Genomic DNA, 12,574 nt, shown 5'->3' with positions numbered 1-12,574 from the left:
TTTAATAAACAACACGAAGAGCTGCTTGCTCAGAAACACGAAAAACACACTTGCATAACCGGGAGACGGGGACGCGCGCAAGGAGAAATACATCGGGGAACGCTGTTAGGATGAAATTGCTGCCGGGGCGCAGCAGAGCAGCGCGAGGGGCCAGGACCGGGCGAGGTTTTGAGCTCCCTGCGAAAGCCTGCAGCCAGCAGCCATGTCCCCGAAACAACAGCTGGGGAGGCCACGTCTGCCGGAGCAGCTAACCATCATCCTGGACCACATCAGCTTGTGGGGAGATCTTCCCCTGTTAAGCGACCCCACTAGTGCAGGAGGAGGAAGCATCTCCCAAATCCTTCTCCTTGCAAAGGGGGAGTTTGCCAACAAGCTCTTGTTTCTCTACTTCCCAAGCAAGCGCATTTGGGAGGTGATGGGGATGAATCTACATTTTGCTCTGCAGGGACGCTGCTCGTCTCCTTCCTGGGCTTGGCGAGCTGCTCAAAATCAGCCAGCCTCTGCTGGGAGTCAGCGCTCGGCCACTTTGGGGTTGGAAGGCGGGTTTTTCCCAGTGCCTGGGACCAACCCAAAGCTGTTCCCACGACCATCCCTCTCTAAAGCACCAGCGGGGCTTGGCAGAAGAGCTGGGAAAGATTTCCCTGGAGTACGGTCCCCTTGTTCTCAGGCTGCTGCCAAGCACCCGCAAAGCCCCGAATCTTTCGGATGCTTTCTATGACTTTTTTTCCCCCCATAGAAATAGGACTTAAAAAATATACATATTTATCACCCCTGAGAAAACAAAAAGCATGATTTAAATATGGTTCCAGCTCATTCTTCAAGACTTAGTGATAGAGAGGACATCACTGGGCAGGGGTAAAATAAGGCTGGGATTTGCCTGGCCACATAATGAAATAATAGCATCCCTCACAAGGAAGTTTTTATCTTATTATTATTATTTACTCTGGGTGTAAATTCCAACCTGCTTTGCTTTCCTGACACCATGCCTGCCCCCATTTGAACTCCTGGTTGCCCGCAGCCCCAAGCCCACTTGCCCCTTTAGCAAGCCACCTTGCTCCCAGCTGAGACATTTTAAAGTAGCTGCAAGAGGCAGCTTTTGGCTTTAAAGGCTTTTGGGTGCCTCTGTAAGGAGCCTCAGGGGGGTGGGGGGGGAAGGGCTGCTTTTTGGGAATCTCAGAGCCTGGCACCATGGGCTGCTTTGAGCTGCCCATGGAGGAGGAGAAGCTCTGAGTGCTCCTGGCCCTGCTCCCCAAACTGTGAGCTGAAGGACAGGGTAGCTCATCATCCCTGCTCCCAGCCCAAGTGAAGCAACAGCTTTGGCCTCTCATACCAGAGGACACTCAAAAATTCCTCTGCTGCACCCAACTGCTTCCCCTCCCGGGGAAGGCTGGGCTGGGGCTGATGCACATTGAAAGCTGCACCTAGAAGCACTAATCAGCAGCCAGCCAGGGAAATTATTTAGCTGGTGCGTTGTCACTTGGGCAGAGCTGCTGTGTGACACGCCTGGCTGGCTCAAGAGCCATATCCAAGATATCTGCCTAGGAAAATGTGTTGTTGAGGGGGCCCGAGCCCAGCAGGACCATCTGCCAGCTCCCATCACCAAGGTTCCTCCTCCCATGGTGTAAATAAGGCAAAGCAGCACAGCATAACACATATGTGCATGTTTGAACAAATATAACATGCAATATATAAAGTATTTTTTTATTTAAATCAAGCAAAAAAAAATCATTTTAGAAAGGGCCAGTGCTGTAAACTACTGCTCTTAATGAGGGCGAAGTTCACACCAAGAGGAAAAGTTCCCACACCACCCAGCAGCCTCATTAGGCCAAGCAACCAGCTAAAGCCACCATGGGAGGTGACAGCCAGCCAACACACCCCAAGGGGGACACAGAGCCTTGCCAGTCAGGGGTTCTCTGGGAATGCAGAGGCTTTCCACCCTCATTGGACATCTCTGGCTGCATGGATTGACTGGTAGCCCCAGGTTGCTTTGCCACTCTTAGGAGAAAACCAAACTCTGAAGATTCCTCTTCACCTTCTTTTCTGCTATAATTTCATTGCAACTTCAGGATCAAGTGCTTGATGAGTTGAATAATTAAGCAACACTTGGCATTGAGGGGAACATCACATTCTTTACATGGAGGTGGTGTGGCCACCCAACTCCGCAGTTGCCTGTGAAGGGTGGGTTTGTTGCACCACCAACAGCCCTTGCTGCTGGGTTCGGACATGAGGGCAGACAGTTGCCTGAGGAGGACTTGGATATCCACCCCAGGCTTCCCCAGGCAAGGAAGGAGCTGGACCATGCAGCATACAGGCAATCATCTTAATTTTAGAAGTTGGCATTATGGTTTTTAGCTGGGAAGAGCAGAGACTGCAGGATGGTGAAGCTGTCCGCCTGGTTCCTCAAGAGCAATCAGCCTGCAACAGTTTTCCTCAGGGTCTGAAAAGCATGCAAGAGCAAGCCAGGCCCCCGTGTTACCTCCTTTCTCCATGCAATAGCCTGGAGAAGAGCAGATGCTGCTCCCAAGCCAGGCCATAGCCCACCAGCTAGCAAAGACCTCACTTGGAGCCTCCCCTTGCCAGCTTGCCCAAAGCCCTCAACTTTATGTGCTTGGTCATGTGGCTTTTGCTCTTGCCTTTTGCAAAATGCAGGCCATGCATCTAGACAAGTTGCTGGTACAATCCCTACATCCAGGGAGGTGGATACTGGTGGGTTTGCTCAGCAGCAAGCCTGGGGGTGATGCATCCTCAAGGAGGGCTGCCAGGGGACATCCCCAGGGTGCCCTGGCCAGCTGCATGTTTGGGACAGCCTCTCCCCCAGGGATGGGGCCTCTGGAGACAGCACACCCCTTTCCAGTCCATAGCTGTTTCTCTTGGCTACAGAAAGCTTTGGGCTTTGAGCTATTAAGACCTAAACCACCTAATGACCACACAGCAGGAGAAAACTAATCACACAGGAAGCCATCTTGGCTCACCAGTAAACCAGAGCAACTGCAGATTTATTTGATCCGATGGCCTTGGCTTCTTTAAGCAGTTATTGGCTACCTTTGCCTTTTACCTGTTGATGTTTCTGGCTCCTGGTTTTCTCACTTGGTTTCTTCCTCCTCTTGCAACTGGTTTTATACTGTCACCAACACAAGCTGGCATCAAAAGAAACACAAAACAGCAGGAGCTGAGCAGGCAGCAAGGAAGCAGCACATTGCAGCACTGGAGCCTTGCTACAGACCTGGAGAGCCACCATGTTGGTCCCAATTTACTCATTAAAGCTCAACAGCAAACAGAGACATCCCCAGGAGTTACCCTTTCCCAGTACCAACCCAGCTGGGTGGCCCCTCCAAGGTGGCATAGAAAGCTTCTTGGGTCTGAGACAGAGCTTAGACCCTGCAGAGCTGCTCCCAGACCACTCCACCATCCTTATTTCTTGGGGATAAGAAGGCAGGGCCCTGAAACTGTGCCCTAGAAAAGCAGAAACAGAAGTTCAAAGCCCAAGATAACCACCACAACCTCTGTCTTCCCTCTCCCTTAGGGGTACAGAGCTTAGTCAGACCTTTGCTTACTGCAGAGAGGGCCTTCCAACCAAAGAAGGGAGAAGTGAACACCCCAAAGCCCAGATTACATGGTGACAGAGAAGGTGAGGCAGCCCAGTGCTGAACAGCTTGAAAAACAAGTTGAACCCAAAGCAAAAACCAGTTTCATTTAGTTATAACCACCACAAGGAGTCCTTTTGTCATCCACAGTTAGATACTACCAGTTCCCTAGATAAGAAGCAATAACGCAATAAAAATTACACCTGAGCAAGGGGGAAGGGAACTGCAGAAAACCAGCACAGGGTATGGGAATGCCCAGCCACAGAAACCACAGTTAAGCCAACAAGGTCACCAACAGGAAGTCCTTGCCCTATATTTAAACATAAACTGCTGCACTGCTCTGCATCACTTCACCCAGTAGTCAACCCACACAGACTGCAGAGCCAGAGAAATCAGAGTTGCTTTATCACTGCTACCTGGTGAGCACCAGCATAATATAGGACCTGGAGAAGATCAAAGAAAATTGTGTGCCACCAAACACACTGCCCAGTGTGAGCCATGCCAGCTTACCTTAGCTCTTAGCGTCCAATTGCTCCTCCAAAAAAGTTGAGAGAAGAACCAATCCCTGTGCACACGCTTCCCTTCACTAGTGTGATCATTTAAAATTAAGTAACCATAATATTTTTCCTACTTTCCTAGCAAAAATTGGCAGAAAGGACACAGCTCCAGCCACCAGCTTTTATATCAGAGCCCCCAACTGTGCTAAGAGCCCCTAATGACCCCAACAAGCCCCACCTGGGACCCCCACCCACACACCCTCTGCCCATTGGGCCAGGACTTCTATTTAAGCTCGGGCTCAGGCTCTAAATCTCTGTCTCAAGTGTGTTGTGGGTGTATGTATCTGTAGTGTTTGTGTATATGTCTATAATGTTGGGTCCTTCTTGGATCTGGCTTTTGTAGAGCTTGTCTTTAAATTTTTTTTTTGTTGTGTTCTGATGCTGGTTCTCATCGTTTTATGTGTTTAGTGTATATGTCTATAATGTTGGGTCCTTCTTGGACGTGGCTTCTGTAGAGCTTGTCTTTAAATCTTTTTTTTTTTGTTGTGTTCTGATGCTGGTTCTAATTATTTTATATGTTTGAGGGAACTGCAGAAAACCAGCACAGGGTATGGGAATGCCCAGCCACAGAAACCACAGTTAAGCCAACAAGGTCACCAACAGGAAGTCCTTGCCCTATATTTAAACATAAACTGCTGCACTGCTCTGCATCACTTCACCCAGTAGTCAACCCACACAGACTGCAGAGCCAGAGAAATCAGAGTTGCTTTATCACTGCTACCTGGTGAGCACCAGCATAATATAGGACCTGGAGAAGATCAAAGAAAATTGTGTGCCACCAAACACACTGCCCAGTGTGAGCCATGCCAGCTTACCTTAGCTCTTAGCGTCCAATTGCTCCTCCAAAAAAGTTGAGAGAAGAACCAATCCCTGTGCACACGCTTCCCTTCACTAGTGTGATCATTTAAAATTAAGTAACCATAATATTTTTCCTACTTTCCTAGCAAAAATTGGCAGAAAGGACACAGCTCCAGCCACCAGCTTTTATATCAGAGCCCCCAACTGTGCTAAGAGCCCCTAATGACCCCAACAAGCCCCACCTGGGACCCCCACCCACACACCCTCTGCCCATTGGGCCAGGACTTCTATTTAAGCTCGGGCTCAGGCTCTAAATCTCTGTCTCAAGTGTGTTGTGGGTGTATGTATCTGTAGTGTTTGTGTATATGTCTATAATGTTGGGTCCTTCTTGGATCTGGCTTTTGTAGAGCTTGTCTTTAAATTTTTTTTTTGTTGTGTTCTGATGCTGGTTCTCATCGTTTTATGTGTTTATCCCAAAATTAAACATAGAATGTTTTGGGTTGGAAGGGACCCTTAGAGGTATCCTCTAATGTATCTCCTTGTCTTGACCAGAGGATGGTGTTGTATCAGTGTTTATTCTTTACCTACTCTACATTTAGCGTCATGGGTGTTCAGTGAGATTGCTGTGGATGTCTACTTTAAAAAGTAGCATGGTGCTTGGGTATGGTCTTGGTCATGTGCTTTTGCTGGTTCCTGGGCCCAAAGCAGATGCTAAACTGGGGTGGGAAGTGGTACCCAACCTTGCTGTCTGAGCATGGTATGCTGTGGGTGCCCCACAGCTCTCCTTGTTGTGGTGGTTTATTTTTTCTATTATCTTTCTTGTTCAGTAAGCGTGGTTTGATTCCTTATGTGTGTCAGGGCAAGCTGTTGGGAGGGAGAAGAAATAATATTAATGGTACGGAGACTTTTCATTATCCCTGGGGTCTTAAATGCTAGAGGAACATTACCTACTGCAGCTGGGGTGAGGGTGCCTTAGTTAATTCAGCCTGAGAGCAGGCATGTGGTGTGTGGGTTAGGTCATGTGGACCTTCTGGTAGTTACATCAGATGTGATGAGTCATGAAATGAAGCTCGTTAAAAGCTCCATCTTTGCCTTATCAGTGCATGTTTGTTTGCTGCAGTGTGGCTGCTTCATCTGATGTCACTTGGTTGGGCTGGAGATGTTCTCTTGTTTTGTTATTTGATGCTGCGTTTCAGCTGACAACAGAACTTAAAAGCTTGCTGGGAGGGCTTCTGGAGGGCCTGAGAAGGGCTTTGCTGGAGAGGCTGCCAGCCCTGTCCCAGGCAGAGCGCAGGAGGCATTTGGCTTCTCCAAGGGTGAGACCTCCACCTCTGTGTGGCTTCCAGAAACATAGGAGAAGGAGATAACCCATCAGGTGGAAGGCTCATTCCTTGGGTTGGCAGATGATTAGGGTTGATAGTCCTTAGGAGCATGATATTTGAGTTATAAGGATTTGGGTTTTTTCTTGGCTGTTTCTTATGCTCCTAGGGAAGACAACTGAGAAAAAGGACACTTCAAAGCTCATGTGGGGCTGCCAAGTACAAAGCCGCTGTCTCCCTAGGCGGTTACCTTGTCCTGGCTGTCCCCTGCCTGCCTCTAGAACTGGATTCCAGTGGGGTGGTCAGCTGCCATAAGTGAATTAGATGGGCAAATTCCTTGGGGCTGAGCTATGCTTGGCATCCTTTGATGGCCAACATCCTTCGGTCCTTCTGAGAACTCCTTTTGGAGGCTTTTTAGCCTTTGAAGTCATGTGGTCCTGGCAGAAGCTTTCTAGTGTTTTTTTCATTCCCTATGCCAGTGCCCTGCTCTGGTTCCTGCTCACAGCTGCAACTCGAACAGCCAGGTCTTGGAGAAACAAGGAAATCCCCACCCTGGTTTTTTTTTTCCTTTTTGGATATGTTGGCAGAGGACTGGGTTTGCAGAGAAGCTGGGTGGTGTTCTGGCCACCGAGCTCCCTGGGGACAGGCTGTCCCTGAGCTGGGTGATGGGGCATGAGGACATGTGGGGCTAGTGGCCAAGGGGGTCCTCAGCCACCTCCTTTTCATCCCCTCATCCTAAGCTGGTTCAGAAGCAGCCTGTGTTGCTTCTGGCATCCCAGCTGGCCTTTTCCTGCAGTGCAAAGGGGCACAGCCTGGGTGAGAGGGGGTGATGGGAGAGCTGGACCCCAGGGAAGTTGTGGGTCCTGGTAACCTGGTGGAGATGGTGGCTCAGGGGAACAAGATGATGGCCGAGGGCTGGCACAGGCAGGGTTTGCTAGCAGGGATTAATGTAGTGCTATTGCTCTGGAAATCAAAGCTTGGGTGGCAATGACCACGCAAGGGCAGGGGGAGATGGGGAAAACCCGGGCTGAGCCCAGCCCTGTGCTGCTTTTGGCTGGGCTTGCACTCCTGGGAAATGTCCCTGTGACTTGTGACCTGCTTGGCTGAGACTGCTCAGCCAGGGTTTGTTCCTGCAGCCAGTTTTGGCTCACTCTCTGAATTTATACCCCTTAGATATTATGGGAAACATCCTGACTCATCCTGGCTAGCAGCATTGTCAGCTTCTTGAGGCCCCTGTCAGTTGGCCTCCAAAGTTCACGGGGCTCATGGAAGCCCTGCTGACCCGAAGTGTGAGCAAGCAAGGGTGGCTTTGCAGAGAGGTGGTAGGCTGCCTGTGTCTAAAAGAGACTGGAAGCATCTATGCTGACAGAGAGGTAATAAACTTGGAAGGTGCTGTCAGCTCTGGGAGGGTCCTGCTGTAGCCAGTGTGCTGTGGAGGCTGCTTGCTACCTGTTGGAGAAGTCGCACATCTGAAATGCCAAGGTGTGATTGGAACAAGGATTATTTTACAGGAATACAGACAGGTGTTGAACCCTGATCTGAAGAACACTAAGGGTGAAGAGATGCTTGGTCTGGGCTTGTCAGCATTTCCAACACCTTCTGTGACCACGTGGCAGCTGATTTCTGCCCTGGCTTTGCCACCTCCAGCATAGACCTCTTCAAAGCAGTTGATGAGTGCTTTGCTGGGGGTGTGCATGAGCTGCAAGCTACTCCCAGCAGTGCCCTGCCAGGTCAGCTGGGCACCTTCAGGCAGCTCTGCAGAGGCCCAGGAGTTTGCTGTTGCAATAGAGCTTGAAGTGATGATGTCTTGTGTCACTACTGATGGGGGAGGCTGGCTTGGGTATGGTGTAGCTTGTGTGTGTGTAAGTAATCCAAGTGCTCAGAAGTGTGGGTGCAGGGAGGCTGGTGGAGCTGGAGTACTTGGGTTCTTCACTCATGCCTTGCTATCAGCCTGTGTTGCTGATAGACCTTTCCACCCATGTGTCTCCAAAGCAGACCCTCCGCTCTCTGCAGAGACCATGCCTCCTGTTGCAGAAGGCCCAGGATGGCTGCAGGGTGTTAAATCCTTGACAGAGACCCCATTGCTCAATGCTCCTCACAAATCCAGCCAGGGATTTCATGTCCCACCTTCAGCCATGAAAACCAGTGAGGCCATGCTCTCCCAGGGTTGTGGCTGAAGGCATCTTCAGCTCTTCTGATTTGGGATGTTGCAGGCTAACACTACCTCCTCAAAATGGCCCTTGTACCTTCTTTCTCTTAGAGATGCAGTTTCAGTGGCCTCCCTGCTTTGTACTTTGCCACCTGCCCTCCCCAAAGTGAAGGTGTTGGGAAGACTTTATGGGGATGCTTCAGCCTGGTCAAGAAAGGGCAAGGGTAGGTACCAGCATAAAAGCAAAAAGGGCAGAAATCAACCACTTGAACCTCAATATCAGCATGTTGAAGAGGCAGGTTCTTGCAGCTTACTTCTGGCTGTGGAAAGTCATGCCCCAAATGGCATTGGTCCCTAAGAGATGTTGCTGCAGGTGCCTTGCAGGTCCCACCACACTGGTGTGGAACCTGCATGTCCTGTAGGGGACCTGGCACTTGCTGCCCATGGCACATCAGTGCGGAGAGCTATGCGAAGGGATGGAGTGGCACAGGGAATATTGGGTTTTATGGTGTTGCAGTGCCTGAATTGAACAAGGGAGCCACCAGCCTCTGTGGGAGGAGGGGACAGGAGGAGTGGGGTTTGTTGGATGGAGCCAGCACTGTGGGCAGTCTTAGCATTGGTGAGATGCTGGGGGTGAAGTCAAGCTGTGCAAACCAGTGCATTCATCTGAACTAATGGCTTCTAAGCTCAGGATTATCACAGGAATGCAGCTCAAGTTTATGTGCCAGTAACTCCCAGGTATTAACTAGGAAGCTGGAAATGTAAAGGTCTTGAAATGAGGGGACACCAGAATGCCCCACTGGCAGCAGAAGCTTTGTGGGAGCCTGGTATGTGTTTTGGAAAGCTGGGAAGGAGGTGGTGGGAGGACTGGGTGCTTCCCTGCTGCTGTGGGTTAGGCTGGGTGTGAAAACCATGGGTGCTGAGCCAGGTTGCTCATTTGGTAGCCAGACTCCAGCTTCTCATCCATCTCCTCTCCTTCCTCCTAAGGTCTATCAGCCTTGTCTCTCAGCAGACCAAGAGATGGAGGAGGATGAAAGCTCAGAGGCATCTCCAAGTACTTCTCCCTGGGAGAAGAGCACCCATGGCCACAGTCCCACCTCCCAGACCCTCCTGTTTGGGAAATGGGGTCCATTGAAGGGGTATAGAATCATTTAGGTTGGAAAAGACCTTTAAGATCATCAAGTCCAACTGTTACCCTAACCCTGCCATCCCACCACTAAACCAGGTCCCTGAGTGCCTCATCAACACAGCTTTTAAACACCTCCAGGGATGGGGACTTAACCACTTCCACAGTGCCAGGAAAAAAAAAACTGGGCAAGTATGCTGGGGAGTTGTACTCCTAAATACCTTGGGCTCTAGTGGAAGCTGTGCTCCAGAACTGGATTCATATCCCTGGCCAAGTGTTTGTTTGCTGTTTTTAGACAGAAAATGTCTTTGGGGAAGGTGTGCTGCCCACCCAGGGCTTGCTGTGGTCAGCTGGAGGTCCTTAGCTGAGATGTCCCTTCTGCTGAAGGGGTAGAGGTTGAGTGAAGCTGTATTAGATACCCACAGCCTTCTGTTTACACTGATGGTTGAAAACACCTGAGCCCATGGTTTAATGAGCCCCTGCTCACTGGTGCTGCATCCCACCCTTCCTACCCACAGCTGCCAAGTGTTTCCATCTCTTCTGCAGCAGGAGGTGCTGCCTATGCCCTGGGAGCCTGGTGGCTCTCCTGGGTGCTCAGCAGTGAGGGGCTTTGCTGGGGGAACCCCCTGTTGCACAGCCCTTGCTGCCAAATTTAAGTCCTTCCCAGGCCACTGCTTCTTGGTGCAGCTTTATGTGATGAAGAGTTGTATGGTGGGTCAGCGACACCTCTGCTCCATCTAAAACATATCATGGGTGCAGTTTTGAGTCCTTCCTTGCCTCCTTGGGTGTCACCTCCAGGGCTGGCATTTCGGTTTGACTTTGGGGTGATCGCAGATTTTGCTGTGGGAGTTGACTTATCTCCGGGGGGGGTGGTGGCTTGGTGATGGGGAGAGCCTTATGTGCCCACCAGCGATGCCCAGCCATGTATGATCTGTGAGCTCCGGCTCACGAAGAGCTACCGCGATGGCTGCCTGTGCTCTCGCTGCTGCTGTTTCTCACTTAGATGAGCACCAAGCTCCTCGCTCTGGAGCTGAGGTGGGAGTTTGGCTTCAGCCTTCCTACAAAATCAGCGTTTTGCTGAGTGGTTTTGTCCTCCACGCGTGTCTAATAATTAGTTCATTGTGGCAGTTTTTTGCTCTTCCCAGTGCTGGACTTGGGATGCTCTGGGGGTGTAAATAAATGGATGCATGGGAATAAAAATCCCTCCTGATGTTGTGTGGCGTTGGCATGCTCTTCCCTTGGCCCAGCTGTGCCAAGGCAGCAAGCTGCTGGTGCTGGGCCAGCGCTGGGTTTAGCCTTAGAGAGTGGAAAGGGGTTGGGGGGTGAAAAGCCCTAGCGTTCTGCTGGTGGGGACAGAGGGGAAAAAATGACTCCTCTTCGTGCTAAGAGATGGAGAGGAATGAATGCACAAGGAGCTGGGGGCAGAGGAGAAAGAGGGGTCTTGTGTTATCGTCCCCAGCTGCGCGGTGGCTGCTGCCGAGGAGGAGCTTGCTCCCCTGCTGCTTTGCTGGCTGCTGGGAATGAGGAGGGGGTGTTTGGGCATGGGAGGATCCCAATCTTGGGGAAAAATGGTGCTGGGGCTGGTTTAAACCTCATGTCCAGCTATGCAGGGGTATTTCCCATCTCTTTATTTCAAGTGGCGCTCAGCATTTTAAAAACAATAAACTTCTTTCCAGCTGCATTCCCAAACCCCGTAGCATTGGCCCAAACCCCAGGTTCCCGCAAGGATTTTCCCGTTATTAATACTTCTTTGTCTTGCTCCTAGGACTGGGCGATGACTCCACGGCATCGCCCAGCAGCCCTCCCTTCCCCTCGGAGGGGGTCTCAGTGGGGCTGAGCTCCAGGGATGCCAGTGTCCCCACGCTGGCTCCTGGCCAGCCCTCGCTGTCCACAGGACCTGCTGGAGATGGGGCATCCTCTGGGCTGGTGGATGGAGATGGCTACAATGCTACCCCTGCGGTGGCACTGTCCCCTGCTTCTGCCTCTGTCACCGTGAGCTCCGTCACCACAGCCACCATCACCCTAACAGACAGCCCATCCGCAGCCTCCAGCCCCAGCTCGGTGCCACCAACCTTGGAGACAGCCCCAGGTCTTCGGACAGCAAATACTGCCAGCTTGGCAAGTAGCACGATGGATTTGGGGGCAGCTCCCAGCTCCGCAGGTGTACCTGCATCATCTTCCTCCTCCCCCCCCACCAGCGACCTGTACTCATCCCCTGGGATGGTCTTGTCCCCAACGCCTGTCCTCATGAGCCCCAGCACCACCCAGCCACCAGCACTGACCAAGGACGTCCCTTCCCTGGGGACACTGGTCATGGCATCCAGCCTGGCCGCGGAGCCAACGTCACCCCCAGAGACTGTGACGAGCCCCACTGTGGCCGCGGCCACCGGCAAAACCACCCTCTCCACCGGAGTCACCATGGAAGAGGTCCCGCGCGCCTTGAGTGCAGGTGAGCGCCGCTGCCCTCCATGTGTAGACGTGATCCATGTGCATATGTAGATGTGACGGCAACCTCGAGGTGCTTAGATAAGGGGGGCAGACCCCCACAATTGGAAGGGAAGGAGGTGGTCAGCTTTCTGAGAGCACCATTCAGCAAAAGCTGAGCTTTCCGGGAGGAGCCGATGTCGTCTGCTCCACCGGTGGAGACTTGGAGGCGTAGGTACCACACCTCAGTTGCCTGGAGTTGTGAATGAAATCCTCAGCTGCAAATTTTCCTTGAAACACTTAAGGATGAGGGGAAACAAGTGCCTGGATGGTGGGTGCAGCTTGAGTTAGGAAGATGTAGGGTTTTCTCCTCCCTCCTGGAGACCTCACTAAGCTGACGCTAGCTTTCTCCTGTCCTTTTCTGCAAGCTCGGAGAGTTTAAAAGCGCTTCCTAAGGCCAGAAAAGGGAGGGATCTGGAGCATTTTCGAGCCTTAGCCCAACACTAAATGCTGCTGGGCGCTGGGAGGAGCATCAGGGAGCAATTCCATAGTCCTCAAGCAAAGCCCAGCTGTGTTTTATCCCAAATCCACCTGCCCTGCCTTTATGGCGAGGGGGT

At 51.5% G+C, this 12,574-nt stretch overlaps 1 protein-coding gene across 1 annotated transcript in view; it reads left to right on the top strand.

Moving 5' to 3' along the window:
- The window catches only part of LOC118451911 (prostate androgen-regulated mucin-like protein 1 homolog), a 22,224-nt gene that overhangs the window by 8,809 nt on the left and 841 nt on the right, over window positions 1-12,574 (top strand). Inside the window, exon 3 of the mRNA XM_035890715.1 lies at window positions 11,299-11,982. Coding sequence (XP_035746608.1) covers window positions 11,299-11,982 — 684 coding nt within the window. The remainder of the gene's footprint in view (window positions 1-11,298; window positions 11,983-12,574) is intronic.

This window comes from Egretta garzetta, unplaced genomic scaffold, assembly GCF_000687185.1.
Source record: "Egretta garzetta isolate BGI_Z169 unplaced genomic scaffold, ASM68718v1 scaffold1663, whole genome shotgun sequence".
Classification (NCBI taxonomy): domain Eukaryota; kingdom Metazoa; phylum Chordata; class Aves; order Pelecaniformes; family Ardeidae; genus Egretta; species Egretta garzetta.
This window is presented reverse-complemented; position numbering and strand designations above follow the sequence as displayed.